Here is a 25,018-nt window from a genome sequence, read left to right as displayed (position 1 = left end):
AAATCAATTCATAGGCAGAAAATGAGGCTCCTATTACCTCTGTGCCCAAGTCCTTACTTTATAAAAACTAATCAGTCTTGCTCCCCTACTTTTTCCCTGTTGACCTGCAAATTTTTCTTTTGTACAGGCCAGACGTTCAGTGAATGTAGTAACTGTAGTAGCTTCTGGCTGTTTGATTTCATGTCTGAAACACCAGCTGAGGTTCCACTGTGCCTGCAGGGCTGCTGAGAGAAGCACCATTTTGCTTGTTTAATTGATTGTTGCAGTGTTTCCTTGAGCTCAAGTTCAAACTCTAATCCTATAGCAGAGCCAGTTAGTCTCCCTACTCTTGGGTTCCTGCAACGGAACACTGGAGATTCTCCTCCCTAAGAGGATGAATAAGCAGCTATGCCCCAAACCTGCATCCCGGAGGACTGTTTTCCGATTAGGCAATCTTTTGCTGTTGTGCCACACTTTTCTACTCCTTGCCCAACCGCTGACCACAAAGACCTTTTAGCATTGTCCAGGGAAGAAGGCTTCAGAACCTGAGAAACAGCAGTAACTTGTATTAACATCGCTGATTTTAACCTGGTTAAAATATCCATGGTGGCCAATAGGAATATTATTGAAAACGTTTGACGACAAGCTTACTTTGGTCAGGGTTGTAGGTTTTCAAGTATGCCTTTAAGGAAAATGTGGAAGAGATGGTTTTAAACTGGAGACAACGAGAACCAAATCCCTGGTCCTGCTGGGCATCGGGACACTGTCAACAGAGTTTTAGATGAGCTTAAAATGTGAGAGGCCCATAAGGAGTGCATTGAAATGGTCAAGTCTAGAGGTAATAAAAGCACAGATGAATCAAAGGCAGAGTTGGTTGGTGTTATGGAAGTGGAAACAAGTGCTTTTTGATATCATTGATATCTGATCAGAAGCTCATCTGCATCAAGTAAAGGATGATGATGGATACACCACCTTTGGAAAAAGAATTGAGTAATATTTGAAGTCTGTTATGCTCCTTTGGAACTTAGATTTTGAAAGCTGGAGTTACTTAACATCTGAAAGGAAAAGGTTGATTGGTAAAGCATCAAATGAGGTGAAGAATTAAATGAACCAGGGACCAGAATTTGAGAAAACGTGAAGCTAGAGAGAGAGAGAGACTGTGAGATGGCAATGAGTGTGAATTTCAACATGCAGAGAGAACAGCGTAAGGAGCTTTGCATGTCTAAGCTGCATGTAATCCAGGGTGGATTCACAGCACAATGGATGGATCTTTAGTTAGAATCCATGTGGGTAAGACTAAGCTGGAGACAGTTACTGGGGATGAAGATGTGGCTGGCAAAGCCTTTAGTAAACACTAGAAGGGAAATGCAAAGCATTGAAGAAAGTGAGCTGAAGATTAAAATAAAAATCTCATTAGCAAGAAGAGCAGAACTTCTTGAAGGCGGGGCATGCCTGGAAGAGAAGTGGCAGCAACCCAAGCGTCAAATGCATGTGTCAAATCTGGCCCCAAGGTTGTGAATAGTATGCTTCAACTTTTATCATTTGCTAGGCAGGCACGCCTATCAACTAGCGAATGGAGGTTTGCATCGAAATTCTTCTCACTCTCCAGTAACCAGTTAGTTGGGAGAGAAGAGAGAATTTCTTCGAGCGTGGAGTTGAAAGAGTTCAGATGTGCTGTTGTTAAACCAAAATGTTTTGGCCTTTGCTGTCAGTCGCAATGAATGGTTAAGGTTAGGTATCTGCAAGGATGCTTAACCAAGATAATGAATGTAGGGATAGAAATTTAAAACATTACATTGGCTACTGGACATTGGGATGTCCTGTCTCAATTTATTTGACCAACAATATCCTTTTTTTTAATAAAACGGCCCATGGTAGCGTGTTCTTCCATGATTTTTCACAAGCACTGTATAATAAAGAATGTTTGGGGCATTTGGGCATTGCGAGGTTAGAAGTTGGGTGGTCTTCAAAAGATTTGGGTAGAATATACTGTTTTTTTGTGTACTTCCTCTTGACATAGTTATTGTATGAATTTATCATGTTAATAGTTTGCATTTCACTGAGTAAAATATTTATTTAAAGTCTCTAATTTTATCGTAGCTGAGACGTGAAAAAATTGACCTTGAGAACACTTTGGAACAAGAACAAGAAGCATTAGTAAATCGATTGTGGAAGCGGATGGACAAACTGGAAGCAGAGAAGCGGTAAGTTTCTTGACTCTTAACTGTTCAACTTGTTTTAACTGTGTGTATACATGTTCCTCCACCAGGGCAATAGCTGATCAAGCCAAAACTAGATTGTTCCAGATGTTCTAGAGTGGAGAGCTGTTACCAGACCCACAGTGATAACTAATGCTGTCACGTATTTGCAAAAGTAGTTTTTGGTGGTCAGGGAGATTTATTTATCCTTCTCCTCCCACCCCTCCCAAAAAATATAGAATTTTGAAAACCATTATCCTTCATTTTGAAAGATGAGAAATGAAGAAAGGTTGATTACTTCGCGGGGTTGCCTTACATGCAAATATATATGCTTCCTCTGCAACTTAACCTAATCCCTGTGGGAAGATGAGACAAGAACAGAAATTGTTAGCCATCTAGCAGGTCTGGCAGCATTTGCGGGAGACAAAGCAGTTATTGCTTTGGGTCCAGTGACTCCAGTTGAGAACGGCTTTCAGTTTTGAGTCACTGGGCCTGAAATGTTCACTCTGCTTTCTGTCCACTGATGCAGCCAGACCTGCTGAGTTTCTCCAACAATTTCTGTATTTGGTTTGGATTTCCAGCGCCTGCAGTTCTTTGGGTTTTTTTATAAAATCCATGGAAAGGTGTTAATTGGGAAGGGTGAGGGCCAGGTTAGTGTTTAATTCACAACAATTTCAGGTCCAAGTAAACTGTCAAGTTGATATAGGTTGTGGAAGCTTTATTCAGGGTCCGATGACCATGTGATCGCCCCTGCAATGACATTACATTTTCAACTGTTTCATGGTATCTTCAACGAGCCAGGAGGCAATAGACTAGTTGTATTATTGCCATTCTGTTAATCCAGCATCTCAGTTAATATATTGTGGTCCTGGTTTCAAATCCTGTCAAGGCAGATGGTGGAATTTGAACTGAATTTTAAAAAAAAATTGGAACTAAGAATCTACTGATAACCATGAAATCATTGTTGTAAAAACCCATCTGGTTCTAATTCCTTTCAGGGAAGGAAATCTGCCATCCTCACTTAGTCTGGCCTACATGTGACTTCACACCCGCAGCAAAGTGGTTAACTCAGCTGCCCTCTGGGCAGTTAGGGATGGGTGATAAATTCTGGTCTGTCCAGTGACACCCTCACCTTGCGAACAAGTTTTAATAAAATGCCTCGCTTTGAAGAACCTTACAGGGCGCACAGTCTCCTCTCAGATGTTAGGCATATTTTGGATGTTGCAGTCATTTGAATATTATTAACTTTAAGAAAAGTTGTCTCAATTGTGTATCTTGTCCATGAAAATCTGCACACCTGATTTGTCTTTTTCTGCCTGCTTAAAGAAAGCTTGATGTAATATATTTTGGAATACAAATCTGTTGTTTTGTTGTGGCTTAATTTCTAAGTATTTCTTAATTTTAGTATTTTACAGGAGAAACTAGATCAGCCTGTGTCGGCTCCACCGTCTCCAAGGGACATTTCCATGGAAATAGACTCGCCAGAGAACATGATGCGACATATCAGATTTTTAAAAAATGAGGTGGAGAGGCTAAAGAAACAACTCCGAGCTGCCCAGTTGCAGCGTAAGTTCTACCTTAAGTTGAAATGTCATGATTGACGCAGAAAGAAACAACCTGTTTCTGTTGCTGTCAGGTGATACTTTAAAATTGAATGTAAATGCATATTTATACTGATAGGACTGATGTAAGGGTATGGACCAGAAACTGTTACTAATATCAAGTACTGTGAAGTATTTTGCTGGCGGGGCTTGCTTCATTATTGTAGCTGGGTTAGTGCCTACTGTTGGTGTAGTGAGTTGACTTTACTGAGTTCCTGGTAGTCAATAGTTAAATGCCACAGGCCAAATTGGAGCATTATTAGGGGAGGCTACAGGTTGCAGCACTCCTAATTATAAAAGACTGTCAATCACCGTGGCTACCTCCCCTGCTATCTGTCTGGGGAAACGGTGTTGTCTTTGCAGTTTCGAGTCTGGTCCCTCAATTATCGGGTATCACCTCTTCCTATATATGCCCACAGTCATGTTTATGCTTGGTAAATATCCCTTTGAATTTCATAATCACTTCTTGCATAGCCAGATCCTTAGTCATTGTTAGGGGATTGAACTAAACTCTCCTGTTGTACTGATCTGATTAAAATAACTTCCTGTTGAGCTGATGGGTGGCACCTTGCTAACTGGGGACATCTTCCATATGCAGGCATTTACTGGATTGATGGCAAGGTTATACCTAGTCATGAAATTGACACTGAGGATGTGATAAGGTTCCCCATGGTAGGCTCATTCAGAAGGTCAGGAGGAATGGGATACAGGGGAACTTAGCTGCTTGGATACAGAATTGGCTGGCCAACAGAAGACAGCGAGTGGTAGTAGAAGGAAAATATTCTGCCTGGAAGTCAGTGATGAGTGGAGTTCCACAGGGCTCTGTCCTTGGGCCTCTACTGTTTGTAATTTTTATCAATGACTTGGACGAGGGAATTGAAGGATGGGTCAGCAAGTTTGCAGACGACACAAAGGTCGGAGGTGTCGTTGACAGTGTAGAGGGCTGTTGTAGGCTGCAGCGGGACATTGACAGGATGCAGAGATGGGCTGAGAGGTGGCAGATGGAGTTCAACCTGGATAAATGCGAGGTGATGCATTTTGGAAGGTCGAATTTGAAAGCTGAGTACAGGATTAAGGATAGGATTCTTGGCAGCGTGGAGGAACAGAGGGATCTTGGTGTGCAGATACATAGATCCCTTAAAATGGCCTCCCAAGTGGACAGGATTGTTAAGAAAGCATATGGTGTTTTGGCTTTCATTAACAGGGGGATTGAGTTTAAGAGTCGTGAAATCTTGTTGCAGCTCTATAAAACTTTGGTTAGACCGCACTTGGAATACTGCGTCCAGTTCTGGGCGCCCTATTATAGGAAAGATGTGGATGCTTTGGAGAGGGTTCAGAGGAGGTTTACCAGGATGCTGCCTGGACTGGAGGGCTTATCTTATGAAGAGAGGTTGACTGAGCTCGGTCTCTTTTCATTGGAGAAAAGGAGGAGGAGAGGGGACCTAATTGAGGTATACAAGATAATGAGAGGCATAGATAGAGTTGATAGCCAGAGACTATTTCCCAGGGCAGAAATGGCTAGCACGAGGGGTCATAGTTTTAAGCTGGTTGGTGGAAAGTATAGAGGGGATGTCAGAGGCAGGTTCTTTACGCAGAGACTTGTGAGAGCATGGAATGCGTTGCCAGCAGCAGTTGTGGAAGCAAGGTCATTGGGGTCATTTAAGAGACTGCTGGACATGCATATGGTCACAGAAATTTGAGGGTGCATACATGAGGATCAATGGTCGGCACAACATTGTGGGCTGAAGGGCCTGTTCTGTGCTGTACTGTTCTATGTTCTATGTACTGTTTGTTAAACTGTGTCTCACTGATATAGAAAGAAGAATGTGTTTTCAGGAATTGGTTGGTGCAGAAGCTTGGTTAGCCCCCTTCACGCACTGGATTCAAAGCCATTTCAGCCATTACTTAGATGTCACATAGGCTTTGTAGCATAAACGTGCCACTAATTTAACAGTAACTCTCGAGTTTTGACAAGATTTGTAGCTCAGGTTGAGGTTCTGGATGCGGATTTGCTCGCTGAGCTGGAAGGTTAGTTTGCAGACGTTTCGTCACCATTCTAGGTAACATCAGTGAGCCTCCGAAGCGCTGGTGTTATGTCCCGCTTTCTATTTCTGTTTAGGTTTCCTTGGGTTGGTGATGTCATTTCCTGTTCTTTTTCTCAGGGGATGGTAGATGGATTTGGAGCCAATGTGTTTGTTGATGGAGCTCCTAGGACAAGCCAAACAGAGACATGCACGAGAATTCCTAGAAGCATGGCATTCCAACCGGAACTCCATCAACAAACACATTGATTTGGAGTCCATCTACCACCCTCTGAGAAAAAGAACAGGAAATGACATCACCAGCCCAAGGAAACCTAAACAGATAAATAGAAAGCGGGACATAACACCACCGCTTCGTCGGAGGCTCACTGATGATGTTACCTCGAATGGTGACAAAACGTCTGAAAAACTAACCTTCCAGCTCAGCGAGCAAACTCACATCCAGTATCTCTTGAGTCATGATCTGGGAAAAGTGTTCTTTGGGGCTGTCACTAAATTGAAAGAGTTCCTTGCTCTATGGCTAATTGTTTGCCTTATTAATACTCAATTTTAGCACTAGGGTGCCTGAAATGACATTTGTTCCATTCGCTTGAGCACAAAACCTGAATGGAATGAAATTTTGGTGCAGTTCTTAATTCATTAATTCCCCTGCCCTATGTTTGTTGAATATTAAAACAAACCCAGCCCCTTGGTGGGTTCTAACAAATGAAGATCCGTTTGAATTGTGGGTGGTGGAGTGGCATTGTGTCTGGACTGGCAACCCAGAGATCCTGATTAATGCTGTGGGAACATGAGTTTGAATCCATTGCAAATAGTGAAATTTGAATTCATTTAATAAATCTTGAATTAACACCTTGTCTAATGGTGATGATGTACCCATTGTCAGTTGTCTGGTTCAGTAATATAGTTTGGGATTCTGCATGGGATTCTAGATCCACAGCATTGTAGTTGACTCTAGCTTACTTGGGTCACTTCAGAGGGCAGCTAAAAGTTGAATAGCAATTGAGGATGGGTGACAAATGCTGATCTTGTCCAAGAATGCCCATGTTCCACTAAATAATAGAGAAAAAAATACTTTTCATGTACTACCAGCAAAAAGCTAGGGAATGGAATGGAACTGGAATCGATTTGCCCAGTTCGGACTAACATTATCACTCGAATGGATGAAAATGGCAACCACCTTTGTTTTCCAAAGTTCCTTCAAGGCATCAGCCGTTGATTTTATTCTGAAAGATCAGAGATTCTGATCGCTGTTGTCAGAATAGATGATTCAGTTCAAATCCATAAGGACTCTTGAGAAACCTGCTCTTTTCTCATTTCGGAAGAACCTCTTAGTGAGGTGGACACTGACCAGTGCTACATCACCTTGGTGTTACAGGAAATTGCTGTGTGCATGCTTAGCTGTAGTTCCTGTCACAGTCCTGCTTCAAACCAACACCTTTTGTGTCTTTGAACTTGATATTTTGTTCACTTATTTATGTGCCTTTATTGCAATTTATCAGTTTTTCTTTGTACTGATGTTCTTGAGTAATTTTCACATGGTTTCTATATTGTGCACTGGATCTCTAAATCTCTCACTTGCCTGCACCTCTGCATTAGCAGTTTCAATTTGTCATGTGCATGATATTTCTCTTGACTCTGCAAAACTGTCAGAATGAAAACAATTTAGTTTGAGATGTTATGCCAACCTATTTTGCTTTTCTCAATCGCAAACCTTGTGCAACCTTCAGCTGATACTAACTTCAAAATTTACAGATACGGAGAAAATGGCGCAGTATTTAGAAGAGGAACGTCACATGAGGGAAGAGAATCTGAGGCTCCAGCGAAAACTACAAAGAGAAATGGAAAGGAGAGAAGCCCTTTGCAGACAGTTGTCAGAAAGCGAATCTAGCTTAGAAATGGATGATGAAAGGTTTGTGCTTCTTTTCAGATTTCTTTTTTATTAAAGTTAACATGCAATGGGACAACAAAAACAAAAATTCCTGGTCAATTTTAATTCAGTTTTTTAAACCGCATGTGTTGCAGTTGAAGCAAGGAACTTCCTGGTCTGCCTGGCTGAATCTACACTACTTTGGCAACCTATGCAATCCTAGAGCTATTGGAACCTATCATTGAAAGGGAAAGATGTTAAAATGATTTTTATCATGTTGACATGTCTAAATTTTAGATGTAAATGTGCTTGTTATACTGCAGGAACAGAATGAGACATTAAAGCACTTGAGTAAAGGAACCACTTTTGAAGTGCTATCATTGTGGGCAGAAACAAAGGTTCAAAATTAGCAATAGATAACAAGGTGTAGATCTGGATGAACACAGCAGGCCAAGCAGCAGCACAGGAGCAGGAAGCTGATGTTTCGGGCCTAAACCCTTCTTGTCTAGGCCCGAAATGTTAGCTTTCCCGCTCCTGTGATGCTGCTTGGTCTGCTGTGTTCATCCAGCTCAACACCATGTTATCTCGGATTCTCCAGCATCTGCAGTTCCTACTATCTCTGAAACAACTTCAACCCCTTCAGAATTGGCAAGCTTTGAGTACAAATGCAGACTGAATTAAATTTCCTCCTCCCTGCATCATATATGGCAGTCTTCCTCCAAAATTTATTTATCATGTAAGAGCTGCATAAATGAATGGCTGAACGCAGCCTCGGATTTATAGAGAATTAGACTGAGATGTTCAAATAACCACAGGATTTGCTGATTCTTTTGCTGGTTCAGTGACAGGTGTTTCAGGGATGGATAAAAAGGAATCAGTTGGTTGCATCATTCTTATGTAATATTTATGCAAGATAGCCTTGATTTTATTAACGGGTGACTTGAGATAACAAGCATTCAATAAAACATGAGCCTATTCTGGTGTTGCACATTACAGCAAAAAGTTCAATATCTCCCAAAAAAAACCTGAAGTGGAATTTCCCGTGTGCAGTTGTAGCAATATGCTTTTTTGCGTATAAGCAGATGGATTGTATGTCTCTGAACCATTATGAAAGAACTGCCATGTACTTCATGCATTGTTTGGTAAGATGTGGTGCACGCTGTTGATTCTTCACGCCAGGTCCCAGATGTGCAGCTTGCTGTTTTTGTGGTGGTTAATGATGTGCAATAACTCACATTATTATCAGTTTCAAAATCAAGATGCAAATTTACTGAACATTTTGTTCGAGGAATTTGACAGTAAATGAGACATTTTGATCATTTCTGTAGGCCGAGTCTTTAGATTAGATTCCCTACAGTGTGGAAACAGGCCCTTCGGCCCAACAAGTCCACACGGCCCCTTGAAGCATCCCCCTATAGCGCACACCCCTGAACACAACAGGCAATTTAGCATGGCCAATCCACCTAGCCTGCACATCTTTGGACTGTGGGAGGAAACCGGAACACCCGGAGGAAACCCACGCAGACACGGCGAGAATGTGCAAACTCCACAAAGACAGTCACCCGAGTATGGAATCGAACCCGGGTCCCTGGTGCTGGTGAGGCTGCAGTGCTAACCACTGAGCCACTTTAATACTTCTGATTTTTGTGTAATATGTGGTGGCTTAGTCAGTTTTCATGTTTTTCCAGATATTTTAATGAGATGTCTGCACAGGGACTTAGACCTCGCACTGTATCCAGCCCTATTCCTTACACGCCATCTCCAAGTTCCAGCAGGCCAATATCTCCTGGTATGTATTAAACTTGATACAGTTACTTGAACTAAGAATTTTTAACTGTTCTTGACTCCCAATAATGCATTCTTCTAGACAAGCAGAGAATAGTATCCATCTAAAAGTTCAAAGAGAAAAGATTCCAGGTGGCCGAGTGGCCAGGGGAGTTGTCTTGTAACGCCTGAGCTGTGCAGAAAAGATGTCATGCATAATTCCTGGTGGCTAGGGATTCTGAGTTGATATTCATACTCATTAGTGGGAAATAGACTAACAATTTGCAGTAATCTGAACAGAGAGTGGTGATAACACTGGCCTAGCAGCATATCTGGGAAGAAAACGGTTGACTTTGAGTCCAGTGACTCTTCAGTACTGGAATTGACATCAATCAACAGTTCCTGATTTTGGTTAATGACCAGAGTTTACTATAATAACAATCTGTTGATGCAGTTTAGTTCACATTTGGCAGGCTGTCAGTGGACTGCGAGTAACAGTGGAACCCCTGGGATTGTTGGGGGGTGGGCGAGGGTGGTGAGGCAGCAGAATTAACAATTTTTGGAATTAAATAGTGTATCATATTTACTCGTAATATTTGTAATCACTTTCCTAAGAGGATTCGTTTTGTATTGAGGGAGAACTTTTCCTCTTTAACAAAAGGATTCTCACACACTGATTACATTGTAAAGTGATGTTCATGACAGTTGCAATAGTAAACTGATGTTTGTGTTTGGGAGGGGCTGAATTTGAATTCTACTTGATATCGTACCTTGTGCAACATTGTTCAGTTGAGTTTTGCTGGTTTAAGCGGTACGTTTTTTAACTTGTCTTTAAAGCATTATGACACCAGAGGGAGCTAGAAGCCACTTCATTCTGCATTCAAAGCGGAGTGCGCAAAAATGGCTTTATGCTGTTTAGAACATAGAACATAGAACATTACAGCACAGTACAGGCCCTTCGGCCCTCGATGTTGTGCCGACCTGTCATACCGATCTCAAGCCCATCTAACCTACACTATTCCATGTACGTCCATATGCTTGTCCAGTGATGACTTAAATGTACCTAAAGTTGGCGAATCTACTACCATTGCAGGCAAAGTGTTCCATTCCCTTACTACTCTGAGTAAAGAAACTACCTCTGACATCTGTCCCATATGTTTCACCCCTCAATTTAAAGCTATGCCCCCTCGTGCTCGCCGTCACCATCCTAGGAAAAAGGCTCTCCCTATCCACCCTATCTAACCCTCTGATTATTTTATATGTCTCAATTAAGTCACCTCTCAACCTTCTCTCTAATGAAAACAGCCTCAAGTCCCTCAGCCTTTCCTCATAAGTTTATTTAGAAATAATGTGCAGGATTACAGGCAAAGAATGAGAGAAAAGTATTTAGTCATGAAGCTCATGTGGAGAGTGTTGGGATTTTCCATCATTGAGGATGGGGATATTTATGGAGCCTTCCCTTCCTGGTGAGTTGTTTAAATATCCACCAACATTCATGGCTGGTTGTGGTAGGACTGCAGAGCTTAGATCAGATCCATTGGCGTGGAGTCACTTAGCTCCGTCTATCACTGCTTTCGCTGTTTGGTGTGCAAGTCCTGTTTGGTCGTTTCAGCAGATTGTCACCTCATTTTTAGGTACCTTTGTATCATCAGCAAATTTAAATACAAGCATTTTATCCCTTCATGCAAGATATTGCTGTAAATTATAAATAGTTGGTACCCACTTCTCACTACCACAGAGCCTTTTGCTGTTTTAATCGTAATGTTAGAAAAGGCATTCCAAAATAGCAATGCTTGTGCACATCTCCCAATGTGGTATACTGCATCCGCTGTACCTGTTGTGTTTGTGAAGTTAATAACATTTCTGCAAATAAAATTTGGATTGTATTTCAGCTCAAAGCAGTTAATGGAAAATAACCAGAGCTGTGTGTGAATACTTTCTAGGACTATCTTATGCAAGCCACAGTGTTGGTTTCACTCCACCTACTACTTTGACTCGTGCTGGAATGTCCTATTACACATCACCTGGTCTTCATGTACAGCATATGGGAACTTCACATGGCATTGCGGTGAGTTAAGAAATTAGTGAATTAGGTCTGCTTGTATATAGTTTTCTGCATGGCAGAGGGATAACTAACTAATCACCGGAGCAGTTCATACAAAACTAGAGTTTTTTTAAATCCTTGCGTGAAATATGGGCGTCAAAGGCAAGACCAGCATTTATTGCCCGTTCCTAATTGCTTTTAGGTTTGGAGGGCTGCTTTCTTGAAAAGCTGCAATCAGTGTTAAAGTAGCTGTAGCCCAGTGCAGTCCTGAAAGGGCTCTGTGATTTTGACTCGATAAGAAGGGAGGAACAGTGATTATAGTCAGTCTGATGAATGACTTGGAGAAATTGTATGTGATGGTGTTCCCATGCAACTTAAGCCCTTAGCTTCTAGCTGATAGAAATTGTAGGTTTGGAAGATGCTGTTGAAAGAGGCTTGATGATTTGCTGTAGAGAGTTTTTGAAGGTGGTGATCAAGGGATTGGATGTTTAGGCTGGTGTTACTCAAGCAGGCTTTGCCCTGAATGGCATCAAGCTTCTTGAGTGGTGTTGGAGCCGTACCCATCCAGGCTAGTGTCGGCAACTCCGTCACACTCCAGACTTGTGCGTCGCAGCCTGTGGGCAGGCTTTGGGGAGTTTTTCAGTGAGTCACCAAAATTCCCAAGCAGATTTGTAGCTGCATTATTTGTATGGCTGGTCCAGTTCAGCTCAGTTTCTGGTCATTGGGAATGTATCGGGTGGTGTTCATGGGTGATACAACGAAGGTAATGCCGTTGAATAACAGGAAGTGATGGTTAAGTTCTCTTCTTCAAAATAGATTCTACCATTTGCGTGATGCAGTTGCTGCATATCAGCCCAAGTCAGAATATTGTACTGGTCTCGCTGTGTGTGGCAATTACTTCTGTCTGAGGAGTTGTGACGAGGCTGAGCATCTAATCACTAGCAAATATCACCATTTCTGATTTTGTGATGGCGAGCGGATCACTGACAAAGGAATTGAAAATCCCATTATCCCAAGACACCAGCGTGAGAAAATCCTCCAATGATGTACTGGGACCAAGAACACTGACCTCAAATAAACCATAACCACCTTGTCCAACAATATTAAGGGAAATGCTTATTTTAGGGCAAGCTTATTTACGTTAGTATCTTGATTCTTGAAGGACAGTGCTTGTGAAAGGGTGCAAAATTAAATAGTAAGGAAAAGGTATCAACTCTGCTTGGAAATAGATTTGCTTGAAAACTGAACAAAGCTGATTTGTGGAATGCAGCTATTTAATATTTAATTGATCAATTAAATCAAGGAGGTGGGGAGGATAGGAAAGGATAAGGGTCTGGCAAGTTCACATGGAGTAATATAACAAAATATTAGAGAAATTCATAGATGGAGTATAATGAAGATTCACCAGAGAGATTCCGGGGATGACTGAAAGGTTCACAACAAATCTCATCGAAATAAAGTTCTGACACGGCTGGACAAACTGGATCTAAGGGTGCTGGTCTCCTGGCAGTGGTGTCTTGGACAAGGAGTCGCAGTCTCGGGATATGGAGGGGGTGAGGCTGGGGGAAGGTTGGTGGGGTGATGATGGGTGGATGCGGGTAAGGGTTAGTGGGGATTGTTCAGTGGGAAGGGTGGGGTGGATAGGTGGGGAGGAAGATGGGCAGGTTACGTCAGGTCAAGGAGGCAGGGATGAGCGGGAGGGTTGGACGTGGAATGAGGCCGGTGGGGGTGATGCAATTTTGAAACTGGTAAATACTATGTTCAGGCCAGCAGGCTGTAGCTTCCGAGGCAGAATGAGGTACTGCTCCTCCAGTTTGCGAGTGGCGTCATTGTGACACTGGAGGAGGCCCCGGATGGACATGTCACCCAGGGATTGAGAGTTAAAATGGTTAGTGACCGAGAGGTGGTGTCGCATGCTGAGTGCACGTGCTCCATGAATCAGTCCCCGAGTCTGCGCGAGGCCACATTGGGAGCAATGGGTACAGTAGACTAGGTTGGAGGATGTACAGATGAACCCCTGTTGGACGTGGAAAATTTATTTTGGGCCTTGGAGGGAGGTGTAGGGGCAGATGTAGTACCAACTGCAGTGCAGGGAAAGGTGCCAGGTGTGGTGGGGTTAATGGAGAGTGTGGAAGTGGGTGAGGGAGTCATGGAGTGAGTGGTCTCTATGAAAGACAAATTAGGGTCAGGAGGGAAATATCTCTCTGGGGTTGAATTGCAGGTGGTGGAAGTGGTGAAGGATGATATACTGGATGCGGATGTTGGTGAAGTGGTATGTGAAGGACCAGTGAGAGAGACTCTCTTTTTTTTGTTGGGGGATGGGGGTTCAGGAGCAGAGGTGCAGCTCATATAAAAGATGCAGTTAAGGGCATTTTTGATCACTGGAAGGGGCGAGTTACAGTCCTTGAAATAGGGGGATGTCTGGGAGTGGAAAACTCCATCTTGGGAGCAGATGTGGTAGAGGAATTGGGGAGTTCAGGAATCAAATTCTTGCAGGTAGGTGGGTAAGAGGAGATACAATCCAGGTTGCTCTGAGAGTTGGTGGGTTTGAAATAGACGTCGTTGTTGTGATGGTTACTAGAGATGGAAACAGGTGTCCAGGAAGAGGAGGGAGGTATCCGAGATGGTCCAGGTGAATTTCAGGTTGGGGTGAAAGGTGTTGGTAAACTTCATAAACTGTTCAAGCTCCTCAGGGGAGCGCGATACAGCCATTGATGTCGTGAGGGAAGAGGTGAGGGATGGTCTAAGTGGAACAGTGGAAGAGGGACTGTTCCACATATCCTATGAAGAGGCAATATACTTCAGGGTGGAGGAAGTCACCAGTGGGTTGCAGTGGGAGAGAGATCCACTGAGGTGTTTCTGGACCAAGAGGGGTAGATTTTCCATGTGACCAATTATCATTATGACCAATTAGATATCATTTGTTCCCTTTCCTCCTCAAAGAAAGGTGCTCTTCCATTCATCGTCGGTCAAGAATCTATCTAGCTCAATCTTAAAAAACATTAAATGACGCTACCTTCACTGCTGTTTTGGGAGAAACATTCCACAGACTAAATTTCAAAGAAGAGAATTTCTCCTCATCAGTCTTAAATGGGGGACCCTTTTTATATTTAAACTGCCTCATTTACTGTATCTCCCTTAAGGGTAAACATCCTTTCATCATCAGTGCTGTCAAGTCGCCTCAGAATCTTTTGATTCTATGAGATCGCATCTCATTCTTCTAAACTCCAGTGGATGCAGGCTTAACGTGTCCAACCATTCTGCATAACCCCAGGAATCAGCTGACTGAACCCCTCTGCTCTCCTTCTCATGCATTTGTAACCTTCTCTAAGTATGGAAACAATAGTTTCCATAGGGAAAGTTTGTGTAATGCTTTCAGAATTGCTCCTGAGATTAGTCTGCTTGTTATCCAGAAAGGCTGTCTGTAGTTTTGGGAAATGCAATGAAAGTTTAATAAATGATGTGACACAGATGAATAATTGAGGAAAGAGTGGCCTCTTTGTTCCATACAGCTAATTCATTGTAGCAATAATTCTTATAAATTTCTATTAATGTTAAATGGATTGAGAACAAAACACAACACCCCATAAAGTGATTAGGGGGCTCTGCAAGGGATTGAGGTAAATGGATGCAAGCTATGATGTTTAATCAAACATAATGAAAAAGCTATCATGAATATAAAGGTTGTATTATGGAGATGAGAATTTTGGGCTTAGAAGAAATAAAATACAAGGCTAGCAAATATAAAAGGATGTACTTCTAAAAGCATTTAAAACAAAGACCACTAGAATGGAATACAATTGTGGAAGATGAGAGTAGAATATTAAATATTAAGTCAGTTTTTTTTTTAAGTAAGAGGTGAAAATGTAGAAGGATACGGAAAATTTTTGAGTTGACTCAGAAGAATTCATTCTTTTGAAACAAAGTCAGAGCTTTATTGTTATGCTTTTAGGGAGGAGATGGCAGAAACTTTGACTACAATGTTGGTTTATTTTAGTTCTCAAACATATACATCGCGGCATTGAACTTGAACAGATTTGTTGACGTACCTGTGAAAAAGAGGGAGGATAAGCAGGTTTTCATTTGGTATTTTCGTATTCAAAATCTGAGGGCACTTTGACATGCTTGCATTTAGGCGAGTGAGGACAGCTTTGTTGAAATGTTTGTCTTGTTTGAAAAATTAATGTTTTTGAAGAGGTGACTGATCAGGTACGTCACAAGACTGAAATGGATATTCAAAAGGTGATTGATAATGTTTCATAATATTGCTTAGAAAAATCCAGGAATAAGGACATGGATTGCGATTTACTCGAAGATAGTGAATCTACAATTTCAGTCTATGATGATGGTGGTGATGTCAGCTTGACTCTGCTTGAGTTTGAGGATGTTGTCTGTACGTTTCTTCATGTAGCTGATTAGGCTGATACTTGATCCTTAGATCTTTGGGTACACGGACAGGATATCTCAAGAGACCCAGAGTGCAGGAACAAAAATAGAAATTGTGGGAAAAGTTCAGGCCTGGCAGTATTGGTGGAGAGAAAGCATAGTTAATATTTTGGGTCCAGTGACCCTTCTTCAGACCTAGAGTGCAGACTTGCTTTTTTTCCCTGCCAAAGCTTGGTCTTGTTGAGGCGTTAGGATTCTGTGTGATGTACCTTGTCACCGTTTTGAGCAATTGATAGCAAGCTCCCCTCACTAAAGTATTGCTGCACATGGAGAGTCTGTGGCTCTGCCGTTTTCTTTGTCCTTCCTGCGGAACGGTGCTGTTTGAGACTTGAGAAAACTGGACCTAGCGAGAGAGGTGCTTTACTTCCATCCTGTGTCCTGTTAATTATAATTGATTTTGTCAGAGTTTGTTTGAATGCTTGTGGAGCTGGCTTCAGGAAGGACAAGAACATGTGGACTCATGAACTCAACCTGTAATACCGCAATGGCAGTTGATGCTCTCCAAGCTATCTCTGCTATCCTGTAGTAGAACCAATGGTTGAACCACCATAAATCAGAGCTGCTTCAAACAATTGGACAGATGAAAAACAACAAAGTCCATGTCTCTGGTATTTCAGCTGAGATTTTCGACGCTAGTCAGGGTTTGCTCAACAGAAGACCCTGCAGTCATCCTGTGGGAGGGATTGGAACATCGCACTCTTGCCCTAAACAGCACAAATTCTGCTATGGCTAAGGAAATCCATCCAGAGGTGCAGCATCTGCTACGGACCTTGTTGAAAGAGCATCTGACATTGTCTTTGTTGCCATACAAATCCAAGGAAAATGTCAGTCTCAAAACTAGAGTCTCCACTGCTTTCATCAACCTGACCAATATGCTTAACACTGAGTTGAGAGTTTCCTTGGATTGTGTTCCACACAGGCCTCTTCATAGTCTTGCAACTGCTTCAAGACATGACAGTTGGGGTTATTTCCACTGAAACACAAAGGCCAAGAGGTGGAACAGTGGTTTTTAACACGATAGTGGGTTTAATGGATAAGAATGAACAATATGCTTTGGTAGAGAGTTGCGCTCATGTGAGGAGAGAGGTTTAACATTGTTTATGCAGGGAGATTTTGGAGTTGGACAGAAAGATGTGTAAACTGGGATTTTCACTGTTGCTTTGTGATAAATGTTTTTGCAATGTGTGTATTGTTCTGAGTGAATATAAGATTAGACCTAGTTATAATGCATGCTCCTTAACCCCTTCCCCGCATGCTCTATCTGCTTGTCTGATGCTCAGCATTTGGAAAAGTAAAACATTCCACCAATTCAGTATTATAAAGAAAGGATCTTTTCAGTCCCTGTCACAGACTCTCTTCCTATACCATTAATCCGTCCTTTTCTTTAGCAATTGCCTAAGATTGAACCATGCTGTTTGCAACCTTGGTTTGATATTTGACCCTCTAATAAGCTTATTTCCACCCATCTACATTATTGCAAAGGTCAATTATTTATCTATTTTCTCTTTCTGTCTCTGCAACATTGCCACTCACCCCCAAACATAAGTTCGCTGACAAAAGCTTCAGTTCTGTGTTTATAGCCTCCAGATTTGATGATGCCAACATTCTTTTGGCTGACCGCTCATTCTCACTGCACACAGTGTCTCTCACCGTATTTACACATTCTCGAGGTGATGTAAATATCTGCCTCCTTACTTGCTAATCTGCACTAGTTCCTGGTCAAGCAAGCCTTGAACTTCAAAATATTTTCCCTTTGCTTTCAATTGTTTTTCATGGCCTTAGCCTTCCCATTAGTAATTTCCTTTCTTAGAATCTTCACCTTCTACTTCACTAATACTGGAACTGTACACTTTGCTTTTGCAGATTCAGCAGTTAACTTTAATGGAAAAAGAAGTGAAATTGTTTACCTTTTCAGATGTTTTTGTTCATGTGGCATCATTTGCAACACATCCCTGTGGTTTAACCCCTCTCAGTTTCAGAGAGCTGTTCTTTTGTAAGTAATTCTGGGCAGCAGGGTAGATTCTGTTTGAAGTGAGAGATAGTATGAACTGCTGAGGCTGGAGCCTGAAGTAAGTGTAGAGCTGGACGAACACAGCAGGCCAGGCAGCATCAGAGGAGGAGAAAAGCTGACGTTTCGAGTCGGGATCCTGCTTCAGAAATGGGGTCAAGGAGAAGAAGGGTCCTGACCCGAAATGTCAGCTTCTCTGATGTCTCCGACCTCTGACCTGCTGTGTCCGTCCAGCTCAGCATTCTGTTTGAAGTGACTTTGGGAAAAGTTTTTTGATCTGTACGGTTCTAACCCCACGTCCTTAAGCTTATATGTGTCTGTTTGTTTTGCAGAGGCCTTCCCCGAGAAGAAGCAACAGCCCTGACAAATTCAAACGTCCGACACCTCCGCCCTCCCCAAACACACAGACAGTGGTTCAACTGCCGCCACCGCCACCACCTCCAGTCCAGCCAGCACTTCAGTGTGCAACTTCCCAGCCAGCCCATCCCCAGCCTTCAGCATATCCTCCTGCGCCGCCTCCACCATAAAGCGCACGTGCTGTGAAGCAACGGCACCCGGAGTGGACTGATGACCTAAAGCAGTTTACTGAAGCCAAAGGCTTAACTGGCATCTTTTGGATTTGAATTATTTGCACTGAGATTATATAGGCTTCACCGCTAACTGTGTTGTAAATGTTTGTCTGGAGGGCAGCCGGTGTTGTTTGTCCACAACACTAATTTTACTGCATTTTGTCAGTGTTGACTGGAACCTCATACACAACCTTCATCTTGTTGCTTCAAATATCTGCCACATCCATTTGGTGATAACAGTACACGATTGAATGTCCTGATGGTTCCAAAGCTTCATTCCACAGATTCGTAAAACAAAACACACGCACACACTTATACAAGAAGACCTTTCAATGATTTTCATTACAAATTTTGCAGTACTTGCAAGCATGATGTGTCTTGTTTTTCTAGGCTGTGTTTATGCTTCAGTGTTAATGCTTTTGTGTCTTGTTGGGTTTTGCCAAGCATTTACAGAATTAGCACTACATTTTGGAACAAAGTGGCAATGGAGTTTTAGGGGAAATATTCAGACTTGTCAAACACCATCACTAAATCTAATGTCTACAGGTGGTATGATTTGTATCCAAATAAATAGCATATAAGCTTAATACAGATTCAGTATTGAATTTCTGCCAAGTGCTGAGACTGCTTTTATTTCCCAGCAAAACCAGTTTTGGCAAATCAGAACCATTTTGGCAAGGATCATTTCCGAGTTTAATTAACAAATTTATTATGGATTTGGCTTGTGGCAACAGGAAATATCAGTAACATTTCATATTTCAATCCAGCAATCAACCATTTTTGATGTAATCTGTAAACTTAGGTTTTAATGTCTGTGGGCTTTGTAGATGGTAAATAATTTAGGCAAGCGAACTGGTGTGTGCTGTGCTGATTTTGAGCGAATGTTGCCTGCTGTAAAATATCTGCTTGTGATGACTAGAAATCATCAGCTGAAATGTTGGTGAATCCTGCAAATTCAAGTACCATGTTGAAAGAACAAATAGTTTTTATTTGCTGCCAAATCGGTTTTCTTAGGGTTTGAAGATGTGACTGAAAATACAAGTAACTGTGTTTTTGAACAGATGCATTGTGGTGTAATCTGCTAACTGAGATGGAATCCTTTCCAGTTACCTAGATATAATGCAATTGTAGCCAAATAATTCTGTATTGCTTGGTAGTTAAGGGACAGGCTGCGGAGAGGGCAAGTTCTTGGCTGTAATGAAAGCTTCAATAATATAAACTGGTACACTGTATAAAAGGGAGCAACCGCAACTATAATTTTCCGTTCATCCAACAAAAATAAATTGTTCGGTTTGACTTTGCAGCAGCATCAAAATGTAAAGTGTCCTTTTTTGAAACAAAAAGAGAAATGCCATGCTGGAGAGAAGGGTCTGAAGAGAACAGGTAGCTGCCAGCTGTTTATGTAAACCCTGCGTTTTGCAGCATTGCTTATAACAAACCTAGATATTTGTTTAACTGATCATACTGGGCTGGTGTGCTTTCACTGAGGCTTTATGCTCCAAGTGCCAATTTTGGTCTCTGTGAGGTAACTTCTCAAAGCCAAGGCAGCCAGCTGGGATTGTCCAGATGAGTTTAGGTGGCAGAGACACTTGACCTGATTTCTTGCCCTGATTCCTATCAGCTGACTCCTGACTGAAATTCTACCTGTGTATGTTAGTTGAGAGCAAAATGAAGTTCAGTTACAGTGTCCCAATTTTGCCAAGTATGCTGTCAATTCACTGTTAATATTCACCATATAAATACTGAGCATTTTAAAACATTGTTCCATCAAGCCTGGAATGCTTGCCAAGTTCAGTAAACCCCCAGCCTTCAAGGATACTAATGCAGAGAAGTAGCTTGTAGTTCCCCAGACTCCTAAGGCTGGTGTATTGAAGGAAGCTGATTTAATTTAATGACTGGTACAGCATATCCAAATAAGATCAGCTTGTGAATTTCTAGTGTACAATAGTTTGGTTACTTTTATGTACTATATATAGCTTTGGGTACTGAGACCAATCTCGGCTATGGTTAAGGTCTACTGTGACTAAGACAAAATTGGCCTTTTATGAGGTTTCTGCCATGGTCTTCTGGATCATAATGCAAAATCCAACTGTTTCTTGCTGTGGAAACTACAAATCTGAACTGTTTAAAAGTTTACTTTGTGCACTATTAAAGTTGGTGCAGGAGTGCAGAATTTACTGCCAGGATTTTGAAAGATGCAATGCTCCGACCATCATCATCGGAAAGTTCACACCAAACACTTCCTTGTTGGCTCTACCCTCAGAATCACCCGCCCCCAAACATGTATGATCAATCTACAGTACAGATGTTTAACTGGCCAAGTATTAGATGACCCAAATTCTGATGTTTTAGAGCACTGGAGCATGTTTGTTTCTCATGATTCTGGCAGAGGAAATTTAATAATCAGTTGGCAGCTTCCTCACAATTGTGCAATTTAGATAATACCTATCCCCCTGTGAGCAATGAGAGGTGAACCACTTGTTTCAGGTTAGATTTGTAATCTATTTGGGATCTATCGGTGTCCAAACCCTTGTAATGACACTTATCCGTTGTAACATTTCACTGCCTGTGTAGGGGGTTTATCCTCCAATAAGACTATGGTACAGAGTCATGTTATCTATTACCCTGTTTTACCTACAAGCCACATTAGCAGAGGGGCAATTCAGCATACTCCTTCTGGTTATGATGTAACCGTGAGTCGTCAGTTTCAATTGTCAATTGGTCGAAAAATACTGGAAGATATCAATGATTTTAAAAGTTAAGAAACAAATATGAACTGGTCACAGTGGTAATCTTTCTCTTCTCTTCATATCTCAATGTCTGTGTTAATCTGATCGCAAACTTCTCATCTAAAACAATTTAATTTCACCAGCCTTAATTCTTGTTATGAAAGTCATTCTGGCATGCGGTAATAACGAGCTGTCGGTTTTGACATTAGGGAGGCCTCTGAGTTCAGTTTAGATATGAGGCTGTCATCCTTTTTTTTTCCTTTTTGATATTAAACATGGTTCCCATGGTGGTCTTACAGAAAATATGGAGGAAAGATTCAAGGCCTTTCAGTCTGGCTGTTTGGTGCAAGGACTGTTCACAATTGGTTGCTTGGCATGATGGTTTACAGGAATAATTTTCTGTCCAAGAATTGGAACCTCTAATCTAACTACAGTCTGGTTTGACAACTGAAGATAGTAATGTTGAACAATCTGCGTATTGTTATTCGGGCTAGTCATTGAACTATTTGGTCTTCTGGCCTCAACTTTACAGAGGGAATAGTGAGATTTTCTATAGTGAGCTTTCCCATCTGTAGTATTGGGCTTACTGACCCAAGCCCAGTGGAGAGGGTTCCAGATAACATAATGAGATGGTTCGTTCAGTGATGTATGCCTTTGATCTCAATGTTTAAGAATTGAGCTGGCATTAATACTCATTGTGGTACATGCATAATTTGCTTTTAAACCATAATAGTATGCTGATGAGACTTTGTACTGGAGTACATGGAACAAAAATAACCAAACTTTTCAGTAATGGTACTTTAACCACCAGTATTAAAATAGCTCCTTTATTATAGGTTTCAATGTTTTTTCTGTTTTTGTCACCTAAGTAAAAACGGATTTTTAAAAATTTATCCGCGGGGCAAGGGCCATACTGGCCGGGCCGGCATTTATTCCCATCCCTAATTGCCCGGAGAGCACTTAAGATCAGCCACATTGCTGTGGGTCTGGAGTCACGTGTAGGCCAGACCAGGTAAGGATGGTAGATTCCTTCCCTAAATGACATTAGTGAAAGAGGTGGATTTTTCCTGACAGTTGACATGATATCTGTTTGACTAACCTAATTGTTAATTAATCTTTGCAATTGCATATTGAGAACAGCACAATCACTCCAATGGTACACACTAGTTTCTACATTGATCTTGAATCTAAAAGTTTAAATTTTGGTAAATGCAGTCCAATAATGGTGTATAAGACAATTATCTGCTTCAGATTGAAGGGCAGAATAGAATGGATGGGAATTGCTGCATTTCAGAATGTACCACTTTCTGTGCATTGTTTATTCTAAAGCAAAGCAACTTGCATTTATGTAGTGTGTCTTATATTCACAGGACATCTCCAAAGGGCTTTACAGTATGTTTCATATTTGAACGGTGATAATTGCTTTCTCCGAAGACTAGAATATGCAAGCCCATGTGTCTACTTCTAAGTCCAGAAAATTAGGACTTGTTTTCAAAAGACATTTTCAATAATGACCTAATCGCTGATTTCTGTTTTAATTTCAGCTTGTCCTTGCCTATTGACAGTCATAAAATTTGTTTCTTTTATAATCTGCCCCAGTCTTAATTTCCAGTTCATAAAATTTTCCAGTTCATTGTGCTCCTGAGATGCTGCTTGGCCTGCTGTGTTCATCCAGCCTCACATTTTATTATCTTGGAATTCTCCAGCATCTGCAGTTCCCATTATCTCTCATCTTTAATTTCCAGTTCATTATGTTCTGCACTATGATGTAGACTGAAGGAAAATCTTCCCTTGAAACATTAGCAGTGAGCAAAATCTTTTGGGTGAACGGTATTTTAAATCTGCAGCTGTCATGCATACTATTTGAACTAAAACCTAAATATTCTGTCAAATGATTTATTGTAGCTAAAATTTCGTTGTGGGGGCTGGTTTGGATAGTTGACTGGATGGCTGGTTTGTGATGCATAGTGATGCCAGTAGCGTAGGCTCATTTCCTACACTAGCTGAAGATAGAAGCCAGAATAGGTCATTCAACCCCCTCAAGTCTGTTTTGCCATTCTTCATTTTGATGGCTGTTTGTCAAGTTCAAAACCCTAATCCTGCCTTCTCCCAATATTCCCTGATACTTTTAGCCATGAGCTTTAACTGCCTCCTCTTCGATGTCAGGTTAAATAGCAACCTTCATTTAATTAGCAACTTTACTTCTGAGGGTAGATAGAGAGCTGCAACATTTACGTGTGTTTAGAAAGTATGTTTAAACGTATAGTTGTTTTGCAGAGTCCTAATTTCTTCCTCTTCTCAGTATAAACATAAGCATAATTCCACTTTGTTTCAGTGACTTGAAATATCTCAACCATATTAGTTCTGTGTGCTTGCATTGCTTTGTACACCTGCATTTTTTTTAAAGAACTTGACTCAGATTTATTCCAGATTGCACCATTGCCTTCCAAATGCCAATTCATAAATGTCATTATTACTAGAATTTAACAAGTTCAGTAATTTTGTTTTTGCTTAAACGCCAGAACTGTGTCCACGTCTTTGAGTTAAGTGATTACAATGTCACACCTTGGCTTAGGAAGTAAAGTCTCAAAACTTTTTAATTTCCCCCCCTTGTTTTCTATTCCTCTTTTGGTAAATCTGAATGTGTAGCGATCTTATATCTGTGTACATAATATACATTAGATAAATGCAAGATTGGGGAAAATTTCTGGAAGTTGTTCTTTGATTGCTTTGATTCACATTTAATCCAAGTTGAAACAATCTTTAGTATACTGTACCCAAACTTCTGAATTACATGATGAAAACAAACAAATTCTGACATGTGGAAACATTTGAGTGTTTACAGTAGCAAACAAAACATTGTGTAAGATTTGATTGTAGTTTATATTATGGTTTATTTTAAATCGATGTGTTTACAATCTAAAGATTATTTAGGTGCTTCACAAATTTACAAAAATCACTTCAAGGGCTATCTTTTATGGTTGACTTCATAAAGCAAACAATGAAATAATTGGTTCTACATAGTTACTCCTGCTTTCTAAGGTCTGATTTGGGCTAGTTACATTTCTATAGATAAATATTACAGAAGTGCCTTTTTTTGATTAGATGACGTCAAATTTTTTTGTGGAAATAATGCATTCATTTACATGTGCATTTTCGTTCAGCCTAAGAAGTGTTTGGCCCATTTATGCGCGCACCTTTTATTAAGTACTGAGCTTTACAGCAGGAAATGTGTCTGAACCCAAATGTTTGTCCCCTGTTAATTGATCTGAAATTTGCTAATTGTGGTGAATTATTTTTCAAACCTCAAGTAGAGGAACCTGAGCCGTGTAGAACTACTTCTAGTTTTATTTCAAAATAACTAAGTTTAGGTAGCGGACACCACATTAAGAAAACCCATGTACAATATCATTGTTTTCTTGTAACTGAAAATGCTAATAAAATGCTTTGTACAAACCCGATATGTAGAACCTTATGTTCAAATAACAAATGGGATTCTGGCAGCTTTTCATGAAGGAGTTAATGCACTGATGCGTTTGCTTTACCAGTAGTTCGTCAAGTAAGCTATAGAATGCAGGGTTGAGATGAAATCGGTGGAAATTATTTCAGGACTCCTTATGTAGTTAGAACGAAGCTATTCCTAAATATTAAAACTTAATCAAAGTTATGAGGTAATGGACTGCTTCAATGCGCTATTTTCGCAAGATTTTTGTGTTCCTCCACCTGTCTCTCTGTCGGCAACTGTATGCCGCTTTTGTGTTAGACCTC

The 25,018-nt window shown here is 41.1% G+C and overlaps 1 protein-coding gene across 2 annotated transcripts in view; it reads left to right on the top strand.

The window, feature by feature from the left end:
* Window positions 1-24,706, top strand: part of ccdc6b (coiled-coil domain containing 6b) — a 68,665-nt gene extending 43,959 nt beyond the window's left edge. For both annotated transcript variants that reach the window (XM_059653158.1, XM_059653159.1), the window contains exons 4-9: window positions 2,080-2,183; window positions 3,583-3,743; window positions 7,576-7,732; window positions 9,379-9,479; window positions 11,398-11,522; window positions 18,285-24,706. In XM_059653158.1, the coding sequence (XP_059509141.1) occupies window positions 2,080-2,183; window positions 3,583-3,743; window positions 7,576-7,732; window positions 9,379-9,479; window positions 11,398-11,522; window positions 18,285-18,479 (843 nt within the window). In that variant the 3' untranslated portion in view covers window positions 18,480-24,706. The remainder of the gene's footprint in view (window positions 1-2,079; window positions 2,184-3,582; window positions 3,744-7,575; window positions 7,733-9,378; window positions 9,480-11,397; window positions 11,523-18,284) is intronic.
* Window positions 24,707-25,018: the final 312 nt, after the last annotated feature.

The sequence above is a fragment of the Stegostoma tigrinum genome, chromosome 20, assembly GCF_030684315.1.
Source record: "Stegostoma tigrinum isolate sSteTig4 chromosome 20, sSteTig4.hap1, whole genome shotgun sequence".
Lineage (NCBI taxonomy): Eukaryota > Metazoa > Chordata > Chondrichthyes > Orectolobiformes > Stegostomatidae > Stegostoma > Stegostoma tigrinum.
Note: the sequence above shows the minus strand (reverse complement) of the source record. Positions and strands in the feature narration are given on the sequence as shown.